The sequence below is a fragment of the Talpa occidentalis genome, unplaced genomic scaffold (assembly GCF_014898055.3).
Source record: "Talpa occidentalis isolate TD23 unplaced genomic scaffold, MPIMG_talOcc4v2.1 talOcc4.11, whole genome shotgun sequence".
Lineage (NCBI taxonomy): Eukaryota > Metazoa > Chordata > Mammalia > Eulipotyphla > Talpidae > Talpa > Talpa occidentalis.
Window position 1 is genome coordinate 69,861,387 of NW_023601104.1, and position 21,209 is coordinate 69,882,595.

Consider the following 21,209-nt stretch of genomic DNA (forward strand, 5'->3'; position numbering starts at 1 on the left):
CACTAATGATAAAGGACTGATCACAAAAATCTGCAAAGAGCTGATGAGACTCAACAACAACAAAGAAAATAATCCAGTCAAAAAATGGGCAGAAGAGCTTAAAAGAAACTTCTCTGAAGAGGAAATGCAAATGGCCAACAGGCATATGAAAAAATGTTCAACATCACTTGTCATCAGGGAAATGCAAATCAAAACTACCATGAGATACCATCTTACACCAGTGAGAATGGCACATATTAAAAAAACTAGCAACAACAAATGTTGGCGAGGGTGTGGAGAAAAAGGAACTCTTCTGCACTGTTGGTGGGAGTGCAAACTGGTCCAACCACTGTGGAAAGCTGTGTGGAGATTTCTGGACCTACTAAACATAGAGCTTCCATATGACCCAGCAATTCCACTCCTAGGTATTTACCCAAAGGACACAGAAACATCAATTCCAAAGAACACCTGCACCCCTATGTTTATAGCAGCACTGTTTACAATAGCTAAGCTTTGGAAACAACCCAAATGCCCAAAAATAGATGACTGGATCAAGAAGATGTGGTACATATATACCATGGAATATTACTCAGCATTCAAAAAAGATAAACACATGCAATTTGCTGCAACATGGATGGCGCTGGAAGGGATCATGCTCAGCGAAATAAGCCAAAAAGAAAAAGAAAAATACCGGATGGTCTCACTCATAGCAGGAATCTAGAAAACTTAAATAATGGACCAGGAAAATGAAAAACTATAAGAAAGTGAAAATCAAAATCAACAAAAAACTATGAACCAGAGACACTTTTAGGGGGGCGGGGGCGGGAGGGGAGGGATTGGGGTCAGAATGGGGGGCGGCAATTGTATGGGGAATATAACAATAAAATTTATAAAAAAAAAAAAAAATAAAATGCTACTTTGAGAAATGTGAAGTATTGTTCAAATTAGAGAATTGGAATTATGGTTAACTTTAATGATATATGCTAGGTTTACTTGAGGTAGCTAAACAAACCTTGAAGAGAAAATTAAATTTGTATGGAAGTTTATTAGGGAAATATTTTTCACCTTGAAAATAAAGTATTGTAATTTAATTTCTGCAGATGAAAACTACCATGGAAATGTGCTGTTCTGAGAAATCATAGTGTGTTCTCTTTGTTTTCTTCATTGGTGGTGGTACAGGTTTATGATACTGTAAGCACACCTGAGATCCCCTCTGGGTTTATAACCCCTTTCTCTGAATGCCTTAAAGGTTTCCTAAATGTGAGTGGATATATGAATGTGAGGAATCATTCCCAGTCTTTTAAAAACCCAATTAAAGTGTTTGTTCTCTGAAACAGACACAGTTGTAACATCTGCCAGGTGTCCTCTGTTGCCAGAGGAGAGTTAATGAACCAACTTTTGGGCAGACTTTCTTCTACAGAGATTTGCAGAACAGTGACATAATAGTGGAATGTATTAAAAACTTTAAATGGTTTAAGTACTTGTAATTTTATGACCTAGGAACTGAAAAATGAAAAAAAAATTGTATTTTCAACCTGTCATTGACTTACTGTATATGCTTAATCTATTTCCTTTTTTTTGTTTTAATCCTTCTCAGCTGTAAATTCAAGATAATGCAGACTGACTTTATAGCTTTGTCCAAAAATAGGAAAAACTGCATAGTGCTTTGAAAATGCAAAAATATGAATGCTAAGCTTCACAATAGTTACTGCTGGGAAGTACTTGGATGCCGAAGAAAGTATCGTAAGTGCTTTATATGATTTTTTTCAAGTCATAATTGAGAGCTTATGTGTTTACATAGATCCTGAGATCTATATGAGACAAAGCTCTCATGGCTGACAACATGAAAGTGCCTATTTTCTTTTTTCAAGTCAAATTAGTTCCAATACGCATACTCTTCCTAATAACCTATTTGGGTTGTTATAGAAAATTCACATATATAGAGATTAAATAGTATAGGCTGAAAATTACTTTTGCTTTGACATAAAGAGCCTAGGAAAATAGGCAGAGTTATTAACATCGTTCCAACCCACACTTGATTCTTAAATTACTGTTCCAAGAACGCTAACTTTTTGAGGACATTCAGAGGACTCTGGGTACTTAACTATTCACATTTTCATTAATCTTTCAAACAATTATGTAGTAATTTTCATTGCACATTTTTAAAAGTATTAAATGTATCATCCCTTTCTGTGTAGTCATTTTTATTCTTGATTATTTGGTTTAATTTACTGCATTTTGCAGGTGTCAATTCTTAAAAGTAAGTTTGGATAGACTCCTTTAGGTTGCAAGGAACAAGGGCTCACTCACAGCATCTTAAATCCTGGAGGCTTATTTTAAGAATACAGAGGATAGTAAGGTGACCATTTCCTTAGAGCACAGCTTCTTGAGGAGCTGGACAAATGACTGCCACATAATGAACACAGCACCTCATATGACTGGGTCACAAGCCTGGAAGTCACAATGTTCATGCTTTTAATGTGCTTACCAACTTCTCTCTGCGCTTTTCTCCCTCTGCTACTTCTGTCCCTGAAAGATCTCTGATTCTACTACTGTTCAAAATAGAGTCCCCTGATTGGGCAGAGATTACTAATTAGTCAGTCTGGCCTCCCTTATGTCTAGCCAAAGGATTATTGCCCTTAACTAGAACATAGACTCCTGTGGTACAAGCAACTGTGACAGGTGTAGCAGGGTCACAAGTCACAAATAATGTGAAAGTACCCAACTCGCAGCTTTTCTTAGAAGGGGTTGAAGCAGGACAAGTTTTTAGAATTTCATGTATTTCTTAGTACAATCATGGATTTGATTAAAATGATAATGATGTTACGTATTATTGTTAATATCACATCTCCAAGTGAACCGGGTTATTTTCAAATCTTTGCTAGTTCTAACATTGGCAGTCATCAGTGTGCATATCTGTCTGTTGACTGACTCTACCCCCCCCCCCCCACTCCATTAACTATGGGTCACATTTCTCTGGTAATTTTTTATTGTATGATGATACATGATAGAGACTCTGGATTCCATGAACTCCCTCCAGAGTACTGAGTTTTGTTCTAGGTAGCAGTTTAACTTGAACTTATAGAGGTTTGATTATAGGTTTTGTTACTGCACGTCTATTTTAGTTTTATCTGTAGTTTTAGAGCAAATCTCTTAGTCCAAGTATGTGCCCCTTATTTCTAAGGTGTGGCCCTCCTGAAATTTTAATGGAAAGCCTAAAGTATTTGCCACATCACTCTGTCCTGACAGGGCTTAAACTTTATTATTTATTTATTTATTTGTTTATTTATTTTTTAAGATTTATTTATTTATATAAGAACCGGGGTACAGGCCAGATGTACAGGAGGGTGAGAGGATTCACCAGAGACAGAGCAGGGATCAGAACAGGCAGACAGACTGAAATACACTGCTGAGGGGAGCAGCGTGCGAGACAGGAGAGGTCTGCCACGCCATGTGGGGCTCTTGCTAGTGGCTGGGATCGAACCTGCACTGCAGAGGCTGCGGACAGCTTCACGGTGCGGCGTTCAACCGCCTGCCCCACCCAGGAGGCCCAGGGCTTAAACTTTAATGTCAGGAGATCCTTGAGTGACAGCTGCTGAAATATCCGCTCAACCCTTTCAGCTCTCCATTGTTATAAGCCCTGGAATCTCTGGAGTTCTTGCCCTCCTTGTATCCTGAGATCTGAGGGGGTTTTACGCTCACATCTGGAGTATGCCTCTCTCTAATTGAGATTTTCCATCCCAGTTTCTAACCACACTATAGCCCAAAACTCATTCTCTGACTCCTCGGGTCAGTAAGAGTCAGGATTTCTGCCTGACTTCTACTACCCTGTTCCATGAACAGAACCTGCAGTCAGGGTTGTAGTTGTAAACACAGATTGCTCTCTCTTTCCAGGATTGAAGTCCCCACAGTTTTTGTTAGAAAACGGAATGAGACTGTATGCTTCTATTTAATCAAAAGTTCCTTGCTGAATCTGTACCCTGAGTATCTTTTAGGTTACCAAGTTTCCACTTAGTTTTCTTTAGGAGTTTATTAATCTATTTAGGTCGCCCAAGTGTTATCAGAAGCTGTGGTCTGGCTCCAGTGTCTACACTTGTAATTCTCACATATGTGAGTGTGAATCTCAGGGGAGATTGCACAGTATTGCAAAGAATTGGTTGTTAAGATCATGAGAGATCTAGGACAGCCAGAGAGTTGGTAGATGGAGCAGTGAACTAAAGGTGGAAGGAACATCATATATAAGAGTAAGTGGAAGGGAAGAGGAGGCTTGGAGAAGAGCTATTGATAATGATATGAATGCAGGAGGTAGTTTAGGAAAATTTTGTGTTAAAAAAATCCAAGGGAATAGAATTTCAAGGAGGAAGTGGTTAGTGTCATCTGTCCAGCAATATGATACAATAAAGACTTTGAGGGTATAATAAACTGAATGTTTGTATCTCCCCTAAATTAATATGCTGAATCTTAATGAAGGCATTTGGAGGTGGGAACTTTGGGAAGTGATTAGGTCATGAGGGTGACATCCTTAAATGGGATTAGCATCCTTTTAAAAAGGCCCCAGAGAGCTCCCTTGTCCCTTCTGCTATGTGAAGACATAGCCAGAAGATGACTCTGTGAAGCAGAGAAGTGGCTTCTCTCCAGACATAACATGCTGTTGCCTTGAACTTTTGACTTCCCAGATTCCTAAACTGAGAAATAAATGTTTGTTGTTTAAGCCACCCAATTTATGGTATTTCTTGCTGTAGCAGCTCAAATGGTTTCAGATGGAGGGCAAATTTTAGTAGTGGGTTGAGGATTACATTGGAGATGATATTCTGTGGATGGAAAGTATGGATTGTTCTTTTCAGAATTTTGCATGAGAAGGGAAACTAAATTGTTTAGTGAGAAGAAAGTACACAATGAAGAGGTCAAACTGTTGAGAAAATAGAACTAAAGAGAATGATGCAAGAAATGAATTCCTTAGTGATGCAAGTTATGAATTCCATAACTTTTATTCTAGCTTGAAATAATATTGCAGAGCAGTGTTTTAAAACTCAATTACATTTCTCCTTATAGTTTTCCAACTCCAATCTTGTGTTGAGTAGAAAGAAAAAATATTAAATACCTGGAGGTAAAGTGAATGGTTTATTTCTTGACACCCATAAGGCCCGCCTTGTCTAGGAGTTACTCCTAAAATAAAACAGAGCTTTGAAAAATTATATTCTTTTATTTTAGGTAAACAAACAAGTACTTTGACAAAGAATTGAAATTATCAGAGAAATGAAAGCAACTATGTGACCTATGAACTCTTTGAGCTTTTTAATCACCATATGAGGTATTAATGACAGAGAATTGTGACAAAGTCTTTATGAAAGATAAAAAGAAGGAATGGACTTTCTTTCTTAATGGATATCTTTAGTAAGATCTAAGAGTCATTTATTGAAAAAGTTTGCTAGCACTGAATTTGATTCCCAATGGCTGAATTTTCAGCATTTAGTAGCTTATTAATAATTTTACTCTGTATTGTAGATGAAGAAAACGGAACCAGAAACTCTGAGATCTGAAATTTCAGGTCTCTAAGCAATTTTATTATCTTGTAATAAAAACACAGCTGCTGTTTCATGGGGTCAGAGGTTCTTCACGTTTTGGTTGTATACACACCTGGGGAGCTCAGTAATATGAATATTCAAGGTCCCACTGCTATAGTTCCGATCTGTTAGTTGGGGTCTGAGAATCTGCACTCTCTACAAGCTCCCTAGATTCTTGCAGAGGCAATCTGAGGTGCACTGTTGGTAAGAGCTGGTCTCAACTTGCAAACTTTGGCATACAGAGCGAGCTATTAAGATGCCAGTTTAAAACTTAATTTTCCCTTGGTTCTTGCACTCTTCCCCTCCAAGCATTCTTGATCCCAGGGTGAATATGTTTTGCTTGAGATTTTTATTGTTATTTCTATAATTGTATATTACTTTCTGAAATGGATTGGTAATACTCTTGGATTAAAAAAAATGACTGCTGAAGTCCTTTAAAAAATAGACTGCATTTAGTCCCTATTTAAAAAAAAAAAAAGAAACGAATGCTATGTTCACATAGGGTTTTGAGCCCTAAAACCATCATTTTGACCTATTTGCTTGGTCTGCAACTCTCTTACTTTTCCTGAGACTGATTAGTCTCCTTACCTCTTCTATATTCCTGCCTTACAGGTTCCTTAACATTTGCCTTGCATCATATATGGACACGTTAAGGGGCAACCTGCAGTGAGTCAGGCAACCTTCAACCCTATGGTTTTCTGGTTTTAAGTCATTGATTCTGTCCAGGGAACTGTGGAACTCGAATCCCCCAACTGCAGGGCCAGGACACAGGCCTTGCCTCTTTTTCAGATCAGATTCTACCTAACTGACCCTGCCTTAATGCTGCCCATCCCCATGTGACTTGCAAGCTTGCAAGAGTTAAATCAGAACATGATGCTTCTTACTACTCAGTGGCTATTCCTAAAAGCCTTTTTTTTATTATCCATGTCCTATTTTCCTATCCGAATGTTCTAAAACATTTGAGTTCAGAGGCTTAGGCTAGATACAAAGATTGAATGAAAATCAAAGGCAGGTGTTATACAGACAATCAAAAACTCTCGTCACAAAATGCTCAGCTGCTTGTAGGCACAAATCGTAGTTAAAATAATTTTTCTATTTTCACCTACTCTAACAAAGAGACAAAGCAATAGCTATGTCAGCCAAAAATAGTCTCCGCAGAGATGCAGACCCACTTAGCATGTGACGACAACCCCTCACCCTTTCCTGCTCTTATTTCTTGTTTTTAGCCAGAGTATGGATAATGTCAACAGGATGTGGTCAGAGGCCAAGGGTCAGAGGACCTATAGGGTAATTTCTGCACAGTGTTTTATGAAATATTTTTCCTATTCTCTTCTGGAAATGAAATCAAACAAGGTGGCTGAGGACAATTGAATCACAATTATGGCAAATAATTTGTCAAAAGATTCTGGCAATAATCAAAAATTGCTGGAGCTAAAACATTTTAAAGGCAAATTGCTTGGTCCTGTTCTTTCTCTGTCCTGACCCTTTCATGTATATATAGTCAAAGGAGCATATCCTCCTGCTTGCCCTCCTTTGTTCTTCAGGTCCTGGGACAGGAGGGGCAAGGGGTTGGAGTGATAAGTGAAGCCACAGTGGGAGTGCAGAGGAACTGGGAGAATGTGGACAACCCTGGACCATATAGATGCTTAAGCACCCTCGACCTTCCTCTCTCAACCACAGAATCCTTTCTCAATGAAATTCCTGAGACTGAACAGAAGTCTTCCTCTCTGAGATGAAATCCTTCGTATACTGGTGATACCACTCACACCTTTGCCCAATACCCATTTCTGATTCTCTATTTTAGCTCTTTCCAAAGATTCCTTTCCCCTTTCCTCTCTTGGTTTTGACATGTATTTTTCCTTCCTGTTATGTCATTTCATTTACTATGTGGGTTTTCTCAGTTCTAACTAGACCTAGGTTTTTACGACCTTAGGTTGTGTAGAAAAAGAGGAAAGACTCTTGGCTTTAGATTTTTTAAAGCTAAGGTCCACAAATGAGATACACAGATTTGCAAGAATGCAGGATGTTTTAAGCATTGGTTTTCCAGGCCCTTAGGGGATCATTTCCATGGCCAGGGAGAGGTGAAGGGTCATAGAGAAGGACAGTGAGAGGGATACTTGAGGGGTCTGAAAAGCCAAGGGCAGATGTTGATGTTGGTGTCCAACAGCACTTCCCTACCTCTTTCCTTGCTGGCAGAGACTACTTCGTGTCACAGAAGCTAAGAACAACAGACACTTGCTTTTCCAGCCTCGACTTAGCTGGACTTGACGAGGGAGGCTCTTGCAGCTTCTATAAAGATTGTCTTCACTGATTAAAAAGAGAGATGAGAAGAAATATCCCTCCCTACTTGGGGGCTGTTGTCATGTGAGGATATGAGGTCTTGAGCTGTAACAGTGATCAAGGGGTGGCAGTGGGAGGGGGGCAGTTAGGTTGCTGTAAACAAATTATGGATGGAGGATGAGGAAGATGGAGAGTCTTCACTGACACTGTGGAGATGCTACAGCAAGCACGTCATTCACCTTTGATTCCTTGTTATATGGGGTAAGATGTTCTGCTTAAGTTTGCCCTATACAGAAAATATCCTAATCCCACTCCTCCACTCCCTTCTGGAGGAAAGTCCTACTGCCATGAGTGTGTGTGTGTGGGGAGGGAGGGGACGGAACTTCTAGATAGCTTTGAGGAATTGGGACTCAAGTGGACCTTTGTCTCACATCACATTGATCGTCTTGTTTGTTGGCACAGCATGCCTTACCATGGTACAGAAATAAGGAGACGTTATGTAACCTTTAGAAAAGGATGGAGGCTCCTTCACAAAGTCCTCTGTCTCTGTCTCCCCAGAATGGCCTGGACAAATGGCCACACTTCCCCTCAAGAGCTATGGGAATGTCTACGAGAAAAAGACCTGGAGAGGCTCTGTGTGTGGGTGACAGCATGGAGTAGTGGGTGACAACTAAGGCTGAGGAGACATGAGCCCCTGGAGTCCAGACAGAAGAGGCCCATCACAGTGAGGAGGCCTTGGCTGAGGCCAGATACCTCAGCTTCCCTGCTGTGATCCAGCCCTTTCCTCCAAGCTTGGGTGCAACCCTGGGAAAAAGGGGGAGGGAAAGCTCTGAATTGCCAATGAATGGATGGAGTTTTCCCTGAACTGACTACAGCCAACCTTCCTAACTATAGATGGAATGGGCGCTTGGGCTAAAACCTTACTTTAGTTATAGAAAAGCGAAGATTATCCCTTTCACATACTTGAATATATGAAATATGTGAAAGATACAGCTGTATTTCCTGCTGAAGAATCCTGTTTAAAAAAAAAAAAAAACAACGAAAAGTGAGTCTTACCTCAATCCTTCTCCCTAAAACTCTCCATCTCCCTTCTTTTTCTACACTGTCAACCTTTTTGAGAGAATTATTTATACCTGGGGCCTTCACCTGTATGAAATCTACTTATTCTTTAATCCCTTCTCATCTGTCACCTAGTTCCAGGTTGATAAACTAGTTATCTAACAGTTCAATCATTCAGAAAATACTTCTTGACCTTGTATACTTTGAATTACTATTTTTTCTCTTTCTGATTTAGAAAAGTAACTTTGACTAATGAATAAATAATCTTCCATGTTCTACTGACTCTTCACATGAGTTTAAACCAACCAACTTACCACCTTCCCCTTCAGACTACTTAACCTGGTTTGTGGGCTTCACATAGGTTCAAATCTCCAGAGTCATCTTTTATTCTTTTCCCCTACCGAACCCATTTGAAGTCATTTTGCTTTTTGGGCCTACCACAGAGGGGTGTTCTGAAAGACAAATAAGCCAGGGGTCTGGATGTTAATTAGATGTGTGCTTCCAAATCATCTGTGGTGAACACACAAAGATTAAACACAAACAAAAATCAGTGCCCAGTTCCCACAGCAGATGTACACACTCTGGATGTGGCCCCCAATCAGAACATCAAGGCCTCCCTCATCTGTGCTCTGAAAGGCCAACTGGGCTGTTCTCACCTTGCTCCCAGACCCTAACTTACGTGGGTGTGTTCTCAGTGTCCAGCTGAGGCTGCACTGTCCTGCTGCAATCACCATTGGTTGGAGTGTAGTGAATGTGTATCCCAAAATTCATCAAATAGATTTTTATCTGTAAGAACTAAATATCACGCCATATGCCTTGGGACATATGTTCGAGCCATTTAATCCTTTCTACAAGGGTTTTTGGGGCCTATGCACCACTCCCCCGACATACCAAGATTCCCTCTGAAATTGGTTTCTGGACTTCGAGAAAATGTGTAAAAATTTAAGCCATCTTCAGCTCTGAGCCCTCCTGAACCGTGATAGCCTGTGAAGAAAAAGAAATTCATTGAGGCTAATCCACTTACTCCATGTCCAACCCTAGCGAGCTAATCTGGTTGTGGTTTGGCCTGTAGTTATCTGTCAGTGGCACCTCTAGTGGGCATCCCGTCAGTTTGCCGTTAATTCAATCCTTTATTAATGTAGCGGCCAGTCAGTCAGTCGTCGTCCATTCAGCCATTAACCACCTGTAGGGTAAATGTAGATCATCACCGTTTTTACCCCATTGGCCTCTGGCCATCACCTGCAGCCTTGATCTTGTTAATGTAGAGGGCGGGAGCGTGCATGGGGCACACTTGTCTGATTATGGACACCTGAGCATGGGTGTGTGCGCATGTGCAAATGTGCACACCTGAGGCCTAGAGGTCAGTAAACGTCGTCACTTAGCGACAATTAGGCTGAATGGCTATGAGAGATCAGCTACAAAGAGACCCCAAGGGAACACCAGAGAGCGCTCAGAGCAAAGGGCTTACAGAGAGAGTTGCTGGGGCTCAAGTTGCTGTCCCCCCTCTGGCTTGTTTGCCCTGCTACCATTAAAACCTGTGAAAATGATGCCAAGGGCTCCAAAATTCTTCAAATCGCTACAACCAACAGTGAACCTACTGATATGGTTCCAAAACTCCACCTAACAGATACCACAGAGAGCCTACTAAGTGCCACAGCCATTTTCACATTGGAGACAAAACAGGCGGTAGGTAACGTGCGGAGCACAGAACCCGGGGAACCCACCAGGACTGTGTTAAGATGATTTCCCGGGAGATCTCAAACCCTGGAGGATTAACGTCCCCCACCTGGCTGAGCCTACTCCTACTCTCACCTCTGATCCTATTTTGCACCTTCCAGGTGGGGTTGAGCACCCACGCTTGCATCCAAAGCCACAGGTAGGAAGCTTGAGGCAAGGGTGGAGTGGAAATTGGAAAAGATGACTGGAAAATAAAGAATACAGTAGGAAAGGTAGCCTAGGCTACCCTGGCGTGGCCAGGAGCGTGTTTCCAAGTTGCTGCGGTCATTTTTCTCGGGGGGAGGGGACAGGAGGAGGACAGATGCCCAGATGCCGGGAGGCAGGGGTGGAGGGCTGGGCGCGCGGCGGGTGGGCCGGGCGCGCGGGACGCGGGGCCGGGGCTGCGCGGCGGCAGGCGGCGCGGGCGCGGGGCGGCGGTGCGCGGCGGGGGCGCGCGGCGGGAGCGGCTGTGCGCGGCGCGGCCCCCGAGCGCGCGGGGCCTGGTGAGGAGCGCGCGCCCGGCCGGGCTCGGCGCCGAGTACCCCGGCCCCGGGTGGTCGCCCGGCAGCGCTTCACCGGACCATGGCGACTGACAGTAAGTGCGCCCCTACCCGGGAGGCCGGGTGGGAGGCTGCGCGGCCCAGGGCTGGGAAGTTCTCTTCCCGACGCCTGCCTTTGTGCAGGCTCGCGGGACCAGAGGCCGGGGTCCCCCCTCGTCCCTGGGAGGGCCCTGGTCCCTCTCCCATCACCCTTTTCTCCTGGCAGCACGTGAGGGGCGCAGGTGGTACTGGCCGCCCGCCCGGGAGGGATGGGGCAGAGGGCGTGCACAAGGCACTGAAGTGGAGGGCACCCTGGATGCCACCGGCAGCAGGGCCTGACATCGCAGCCTGGGTGGACAGTGCCCCCAGGCCCAGAGCCAGCCTTTGGGGGCGCTTTTGGCGAGGTGAGTTCAAGGTTCGCCTCGAGTTCTGGGTTGGGTTTGCTTGTCTGCCATCTGGGGATGAGGGTGGCTTGACTGTTTGACTGCCTGGCGGCCCCGCCTGGGCCATGTTGTCAGTGGGCAGCTGCGGGCCAGTGGGAGGGTGCATCTGGCCACCATAGACAGAGAATGAGGTCAGCCCGTGAAAATGCCAGGTTAAAACTACTGAATGGAAGTGTTGGAAAGCATTGGGTTGGCCTGCTTTTGATATCCTGGCGCCACTGCTATTTGGCTCGGCGCTTTTGGAAATGGAAACACTCGATGAAAGGGGTTAAGTTAGATGTATGGGAAGCCGAGATGCTTGTTAGCGGAGCGTCAAAAGGAGGGCAGAGTAAAAACCGCCAGCCACACCTGCCCCATACCTGACATGTAGGAGGGAGGTTCTCGGAGGACCCTCTGTACCCCAGACCTGGCACAGTGAATGAGTGAATGAATGAGTAAATGGAGTACAACAGAAGTGAGAAGCACAGGAGTCATGGTTATAAACCTTTTGGGGGCATTTTTGAGGTGAGAAGGAACAGAATGGGTAAATAGGGTTATTGTCAACATATCTGTAATAATTTATTTTTCTTTTAAATAAACTGTTATTCCGGCCAAGACACAGCTTTGATACAGTGCGGAGTACATGGGTTTTTGCAGCCAAACAAAACTTATTTTAGACCTCTTAAAATTCATTAGCAATGGGACATGGAAAGTGTCCTCAGCATCTTTATCTGTGGAATCAGGACAAAACTGTCCTACGTACAGTAATGGGCCCCAGAAAGCCATCAATAATGGGTAGTTTCCTCTCCCTCCCTCTTTGCTGTCATTTTATGTAAGTGGAGAAAACCAACATGCTCTTCCCCCCTTTTTAAAATTAAATAAACGTAGATCAGATGTGTATGATATAATCTGTATATCTGGACTAGACTCTTCTTTGCCCATTTCTAAAAAGTGTAGTTTGACTAAACTTTTTTTTTTCCTGAGGAAAAGAAATTATGGATTGGGCTTTGATTAAAAAGTCAGACTTAACAAAGAGGACGATAATTACATTTGACCTCGTTTTTCAAAAAAGAAAAATAAATGCTTAGAGATTTGAAGTATCTACTGGCAAATTGTACAGCACAAAAGTGCAGTTAATCTTTTATTCATTTTCTTTTATTTTGTGTAAATATGATGTACTTGTTGTTTTGAAAATAATTGGCCATGTCTCTGCTCCAATTTATTTAGATAAATGTTTCTTCCACTTCCTTACATGGTATATTTGACTCCAGTGAAGAGCCAAACATTAGCCCACTAATTCTGTTTATAAAATAAAATTATGATATTCAACCAGCTTAGTTCTTGAGCTGATTTTTAGGCACAATTTTAATTATGTTTCTTCTCAGCTGGGATGCAACTGGAAATCTAAAGGGTTCCAGCATGTTGAGGATGATTACTTGATCTTTATTTTTATCCAGAAATAATATGAAAGATTATATGTTCCTGCTATGGAAATAAAGAGAAGGAAGTATTCTTAGCCTGTGTCTTGAAAAATTCTCCCCAAATCTTCACCATATCTCCATCTTAAAGACCCACAGCCCTCTTACGGGTAACATAGAAGCGATCCTGAAACTACAGGGCACTGGCTGCTTCCAAAAAGCGTTCTTTGGTTAGTTGTCAAGTGGCTGAATGTTAGAATACAGACAGTGTTTTTCTTAAGTCTCAGATTTAATGTGGATCAGAATCACCTGGAATGCTTTTTCAATTACTGGACCTCAGCCCCAGAGTTTATGATTCAGAGAATTTACATTTCTAACAAACACCTGGTGATGTTAAACTACTGCGCTCTCTGTCCTTATTTCTGAAGTTGAGGGAATGATAGGTGACGGGAGCACAGAATGACACTTCTTCATCAGTCTTGACCTGCCAGGGTGCTGCAGTGAGTAGATGGCTTTATTGATATATAGCAGACCTGGGCACAGTGAGCCATAGCCTTCCCCATTTTTCTCCCCCAAGAAATTTCCCTTTGAGAGAAAAATGTCATTTCTTGAAGGACTGAATCCAGAAGGACCTTCTTTATGAATGTGGTATGTAAATGTATATAAAACACAGAGGTATTTTAAAAAGATTTGGCTGGACATTTGCCTCAGAAGGAGACTAAGGAGAAAACTAAATGCAGTGGATCATTTTGGATCAGATCCTAACTCTGGGACAATTGCTACAAATGCCAATGCCTGATTTGCTTATAACAAACACAAAAGAAGAAATTAACAAATAGAAAATATCCTTATGTCCAGATAGCATGGTAAAGGCAGATTCCAGAGGGGGAATGGGGAGCCTGACAGCCTCCATTTGGTTTCCAGTGAGTTACTGTGAATTGGTAAGGAAATCTGAGATCCTCAAACCAAGTTCTCCTTGAGTTATTAATATTTTTATTTGGATAATTCATATTTACAAGATCTTTAAAAGGTTGAAAAATTGGGAGGGATTGTAATATTAAAAAAATTAGTAGGAAAAACAGCCCTATTACTGTGAACAGCCCTGTTTATTAAATAAAGCAGTGGTCTTTGAACTATATTTAATAATTTCCCTAGTCACTAGTATTCCAGATAATTTTGTGTTTCCAAATCATAGTGAAGTATTTTTCCTCCCACTTATGTCATTTGTTAACATTATTAATATTTCCCTTTATAGGTCTTTACTGTTGAAGTCACTGTGATCTGTTTATAAGAATAATTTCTCAGGAACAGCCAGGCATATTTGGGCAATGTTGGAAATAAGCAGCTGTATTATGCCTTAGATATCTTGGGCAGTTTTCAGATGCTTGGGTCTTGGGGATGTTGTTGATGATCACTTGGGTCTGAAAGGAAACATCCAGCCCCCACATAGTAGTTCCTGGTTTACTGATTGACTTTGGTTCATTTTTGCCTGGCCCACACTTAAGCTGATTGATGCTACCTCACAGGTCATTCCTGCCCTTCTTATTGGTCATCAGTGTGTAGTTTCTTCTCCCCATCCTACCAACCACATCAGCATCAGTAATCTCTTCTGTGAGCTCAGTGATCTGGATAGATGCAGGAGAGAGCAGGAAAAGGAAAATGATCTGTAGGTCTGCACAGGAAAAATGAGGACCCTCTGCCAAGCAGTTGCTTGAGATGTTCAGAATTTAAAAGAAAATTTCTTGACTCTGATTGACAGGCTCAAATTCTTGAGTAAAATTATTTCCAATTGTAGTAGTTATTAAAAAGCCTACAAAGGATGCCAACTAAAAAAATATAGACAAACTAAGAAAATCACTACTTTGCACCCATCATAGTAATAACTGACTCAAGCAAGAATTATCTAGGATGTTAAACTAGTATGTGAAAACATGAAACTTGGAGTATTTACACTTTGGAGAATTTTCCCACATGTTGCTTATTAATTGCAAAGGAGAAAGTGGTAATTTTACATGGAAAAACTTGGGTGACACTACCTTCACCAAATAATCAAAGTTAACATTTTTAGTAGTGGAGTAAACTAATATCCTGTGCTTCCAGATATGAGGCACTGAGAAAGACACAATGCCACTTGTTCTACCAAAATGTATAACGTTCCAATGAAGGGGAAATATCATTAAAAGTCCAGACTGACAGACACACCACAAATGTCTGTCTTGAGGTGGCAGAGGCAGTGTTTCAGATCCACTGTTTCAGAAGGAGACTAAGGAGAAAACTAAATGCAATGGATGATTTTTGGATCAGATCCTGACTTGGGGACAATTGCTACAAAGGACAATATTGTGATAATTGATGTTTGAATATGGATTGTACAGTGGAAAATAGACTTATGCCAATGTTAAATTTCCTAAATTTGATTTTTTTATTGATGTTTAGCAGGCAATATATGAAGTATTTAGGGTTTGGGAACATTTCATATCTCTCTCTCTCACACACACACACACACACACACACAAGACAATATTTTAATAACTGGCCCCCCACCCCATGTACTCAGCTAACCCAGCTGTAACAGTTAATATTATTTTGCCAGTCTTATTATATCTGTCTGGCTCCTACTTATTTGGGAGGAGGTATTTTGAAAGCCAATCCAAGACATTATGGCTTCCTCAGCTGTGTGCATTTATTTCCTCCTCTCTTAATTTGTAGGGCTGCTGTTGCACTTGGGAAAAGTAACAATTCTGCAGTAAGATATGATGGCATTTAGATTTTTTTGGTGGTATAGAATAGTAATCAGGTCCTGAGAAATGCCTTGATTTGACATACATGGGTTGTGTACTTGTTTTAGTTTGAAAAGCTGACTAAACCTGGTAATTATAAAGTTTATAGAAGAAAGGGTCTGCAAAGGTGCTGGTTCTTGTTTTCCAAACTCCTCCTGTTTTTAAACTAAGAATTAAATTCTTGAAGAGTATATAAAAATGGGTATGGAGACAGTATTCTGGTCAGACTGGCTTGTTCAGTGGTATCCTAATGAAACATTCTGAAAGTCAGAATGACCAATTTCATATTCTTTGAGTAGAATTTCATGTTTTAATATCAAAGTGACATCTTTGAAATAGTAAACCCAGTGAAGCTTTTTCTTGGCCAAGCTGACTTTGTAAATGTGTATAAAACTTGTTCTATATGTTTTGTAATAGAAATAGGCCAGATCTCTTAGGAATAAACCTCCCCCTAGTATGGCAGGTTTGGATGGCATTCATTCTTTTAGGTCATCAGGATATCATTCAGAAATTAGAGCATATTTAGTGTTATGGATAGATAAAAAGATGCCCTCTGCACACTTTAACAATGTTTATTTTTGTATATTAAAACGATAAAACTCACTGACAGCTTTTTCTAGCAAATTAGCATATATAGCAAATAAAATTCAGAGGCAATCATAAATCCTTCCATTAAGGATTATACATATCTGATTTTTTAGGCAATTCAATTTACACATAGATATTTTACCTTTGCAATAGATTTTCTTCTAGAGTGCAATATTCTTAAAAATTCGAATTTTAGAGATGCAATAAGTTGTATTTTCTAGTTTGACTTGCAGTGGAGAGGTTAAAAGACATAAAATGATTTTACCTACTCTATGTGGAAATCCCCCAGTTAGCTACCAAGTATGTTTGCATACTGCTTTAAACACAGTCTATTACAATCACAGTTTTTCAGTGGACTTAGCTCAATAGAAATTTTGAAAGACTGATGAACTCAATGTGGATGGTGGAAGAAAGTGCAAGCTTAGTTTCAGAAGTACCTGGGTCCTGAAATCTGACCCTGCCATTCACTGACTTGGTTAATCTTGAGTAAATTTTTTTTAGCTTCCCTGAGACATTGGCTTGTTGCACTCTGAAAAGTTGCAGGAATTAAATGAGATGGTGTATACAGTAGGCATCAAGTAAATGTCTGTCTCCTTCCTCCCTACACTATCCTTCCTGTGCTATGTGCCTTATGTTACAAGCACAACCTGACCTTCAGAAATGGGGTCTGTAGTCACTTCATTTTTTTTTTTTGTGAAGAATATATAAATAAAAACCAAATGTTCTGGTTAGAGATGTAAGACTCTAGGGAAGACAACCTAGGAGAAATCACCCAAAGGTGCAGAGCTCACATTTCAAAGGAAAGCATTAACTATGGTGTTTTCTTCCCCGATGTTCAACATTTTGCACAAGTGTGCTTGAAGCATTTACCACAAATATGTGGGCATGGTGTGCAAATGCACAAATACAACTTTTAATAAACCTGGAAGATTTCAGTGATAGGCTCTTGGAGGGGCTACAATAGCTGCCGCTTTTATTGAAAATCCAAGAATAATCTGGAACTCTCTCTTGACGTGCTCTTGGTGATCTCTCTAGGTTTTGGCCATGACTGTTGGGTGCCTGTAGCATGGGGTGCATGTGACTTCAGGTGCCTCTTAAAGTTTCATGCCGTCTTGGTTCTAAAGTCTTATAAAGCCTGTCCAATGATGTCAGTAAGTGAGGGAATTACTGGTTGTCCATCACTGAGTTAATCTTCTAGTAACATTCATGCATTAATGGCCTCATCTGCCTGCTCTGTCAGGTCTTTACTTTGGCCATCCGTCTGAGCGTAGCCTCTCTTGTCTCACACTACTGCGCTCCGAGGCCTTCCCACTGTCCATCTTGACATTCCCTCTTTCTCTGCTTCCCACTTCATGTTCTAAATCTGTATATTTGCCCACGTGCTTGTTTCTTTTATTTCACTGTGGTTTCAGGTTTTAGCTGAGCTCTGTCAGTCTCAGATTTGTAATCTCCAGCAGCTAGGCGGCTTTCGACAGTTCTGCCTGGCTTCTCCACTGGGTGGATGTTGAGGAGTGGGGAGAGGACAAACCTTCACCCCTTAAATATCATCTTGACCTCAGGTTTTTTAGAGATGCATTGTAATGTGTTGCCTGACCAGTCCATTAGAATAAAATCGGTTGTTAGATTTCATTGGTGATAATTACAATCACAATAATTGTTATGTGTCCCCCCCATCACCCCATATTCATTATCTATCACTAAATAACACATTATCACAAACTTGGTGCCTGAAAACAACACATACGTGTCATCTCACAGCTCTGTAGGCCAGGGATCTAGGGACAGTTCTGGGGGTCACACTCTGTGAGGCTATGATTATGGTGACAGCCAGGGCTGATTTATCAGAAGACCTGAGGCCTGATTGGGGGGTAATATATGCTTCCAAGCTCATGCCACGTTGGCAGGATTCAGACACTTGGGGGCTGAGGAACCAAAGGCCTCAATTTCTACTCTTGGCTGGGGGCCACCCCTCAGTTCCTTAATACATGGTTCTGCCCCACATGGCTACCTCATCAAAGCAAGCAAAGGGTAGAGCCTCCTAGTCTGATAGGCATTAACATCTGATGTGATAGGATCTTGGAAGTGACATCCCATCACTCTTGCCATATTCTGTTGGTTAGGATTAAAGTAGACAGTTACCTAAACTCAAAGGGAAGAGCTTGAATAAGGGCCTGAGTACTAGAAGGTGGGGACCATTGAGATGGTCTAGGAGTGTCTTCCATATTCCCCAAGAAACTTTTAGTATCTACTTATTCAATTAGATTTTTTGTTGGGACTATCACATTCTTCTTTAAAACTTTACATAACAATGGGATGATAAAGGCTGAAATGATAATTGCCTCGCTTGGAAAATAAATTGTTCTTGCCATCCAAGAGCTGTCATGGTACAGAAATGATGGCAGTGGGAGGGGGCCAGGGAAGGATGATGGTTGGTCTTTGTGCTGTTACTGGTAAAGCCATGTCTGAAGGAGATGCTGCTGTGAATAAGCGGAAGACCACACATGTTGTAAATTGTATGAAAAGTTTTACAAATTTATAAAAATGAAACACCCAAAGTCTCAATTTTTAAAAAGTTAAAAAATAAACGAAGTTGGGGCAAAGTTATGAAATTAGGGTTGAAAGTTGATGAAGGACACAGTGAGAAAAATAAGGGTGATGAGACTAGATGGTACCAAGCGGAAGCTATTCCCTTGTGCGGGCAAGTGGCTTTTATTAATGTGGTTTTATATTAATGTGATTTGCCAATGTGTGAGTTGCTGTAGGGGGGTATGGGGTGATCTAAATGAAGGCCCTGTGTGCTTGTGTTGTATACTCAATAATGATTTAGCCACTTCAAGCTATTGTTTTTGACTCACTAGGAGGATGACAGATGCCTGGAAACTGGACACTTTCTGATGTCTGGTAATACTGTTCTGTGTGATGACAAACTTTAAAATTATTGACTTACAGAGTTTAGACTATGAAACTATTCTAAAGAGGTTTGCTTAATGGATAAATACTGACTTCTAAATGTATGTTTCTCTCTTGTAACTCTGAACACCTGAAAGCCAGTTGTTCTGTAGTGAAAGAGGTAACCAGGGTCACTAGCTGCTGGCGATCAAGGTAAGACTATCCTCATCTTTATAAGCTGAGCTGGATCCCAGAGACAGCATTTCTTTTTATCTTATAAAATCAGGCTATATAAAATGAGAGAGCGAAGAGCCTGAAATTATTTTCTTAAAAAAGGACACTTTTCGCCATTGTATCTGAATAACATGCCTTTCCCCCCTGAAGTCTTTATCAACTTTCCCAAATAGAATCAATTGTTGATGTTATCCATAGCCTTTAAGTTATTTTTTCCTATCTTTGGCCTCTCTGTAATCTATATGCTCCTTGAAAGAACGATCTACTTTTACAGTATTTCCTCAACTTTGTCTTTCTATTGAATAAGCATGGAGACTCACTAGCTAGTAACCACGCAAACATTTGCCAAGTTCAGATTATTTCTTTACTTTCAGGCTCTCCTTTTTCTTGGCTTCTGTTCTTTATTCCAACAGTTCTCAAAGTGTGGCGGTAGGAACCAGGGTGACGGAATCCTAAGACTTTTAGCGGGTTTGCAAGATCAAAACTACATTCATAATAATTCCAAGATTGTATTTATCTTTTTATTCTGGGTTTCCTGCCACATCAGAGTTTGCTGTGGATACAGGAGCAGCAGTGACATCATCACACTGTGGCTAGTGGCCTGCGAGCCACGTGTTGTTCTGTCTTCATAATTTCTCACTTTTAATTTTGAATTTGGTAAATATTGATAAACAAAACTTGCAAAACAAAACTTGTGAACTGAAGTCTTTGGAGGTCCATCAATTTTTGTAATGGAAAATGCTCAAAGCCAAAAAGTTTGAGAACCACTATCTTGCTCTATGTAGGTATTGCTGAAACAAAGCTCCCACAAGTTTCTTGAGAAAGGAGGTGTGATCCTTGGCTGTCAGCTTCCCCTGGAGAGACACACTGAAATGGCTCTCTGTGCAGGTGGGCTGTGGATGGCTGTGGATAAGATTATTAAATAAATAATCTTATTTAATCTTGGCTCACTTTAGGCTGCCTTTTGAGTGTGGACCAGCTCTTGGGTTTTAGACATTTTTCCTGGGTCCAGGCATTGTCTTCATGGACATACATTGTGGTTCCTCCTCAGCTAGCTCTCTGCCTGTGAGCACACACGTGTGCTGCCAAGCTATCATGGCTGAGAGTCCAGGAGGCGATGAGACCTGGAATGGGCTTTCCCCTAATGCTCTGTCTTTATCACACATCTGCATTCTCCCTTGAGGAGGGGTCCCTGCACCAGTACATTTCTGCTTTAGTTTCTTTGGCCACTAAACAGATGTCCCCACCACAGCTAGGGTTTCGGTCAGCTTGGGCTGCCATGACAATTTCACAGATTGGGTGGCTTCAGGAACAGAAATTTTCTTTCTAGCCATTCTGGATGCTGAAAGTACAAGATCAAGAAACCCGCAGGGTGGGTTTCTAGTGAGGCCTTGCTCCTAACTTGCAGACAACTTGCTTTCTGTTGTCTGCAAGACAACAGAGAGAGAAAGAACACAGGACTGAAAAATTATCTGAAGAAAGAATGGCTGAAAAGATCCCTAATTTGGAGAAAGTCACAAATCCAGAGATTCAAGAAGCTCAGTAAATCCAAACAGGAGAAGCCCCAAGAAATCTACCCCTAGATTCTTCTTCCTCTAAGGACTTCTTCTTCTATAAGGACATCAGTCCTTAGGACCCCACCCTTACTGACCTTATTTAATCTTGATCACCTCTTTAAAGGTGCTAGCTGTAAATTCAGTCCTATTAAGGACTAGAGCTTCTTCCTAGGAATTTTTTTGGG

The 21,209-nt window shown here is 41.3% G+C and overlaps 1 protein-coding gene across 1 annotated transcript in view; it reads left to right on the forward strand.

The window, feature by feature from the left end:
* The first annotated feature begins 11,136 nt into the window (after positions 1-11,136).
* The window catches only part of SYT16 (synaptotagmin 16), a 228,157-nt gene continuing 218,084 nt past the window's right edge, over positions 11,137-21,209 (forward strand). The window contains exon 1 of the mRNA XM_054690927.1: positions 11,137-11,193. Coding sequence (XP_054546902.1) covers positions 11,181-11,193 — 13 coding nt within the window. The 5' untranslated portion in view covers positions 11,137-11,180. The remainder of the gene's footprint in view (positions 11,194-21,209) is intronic.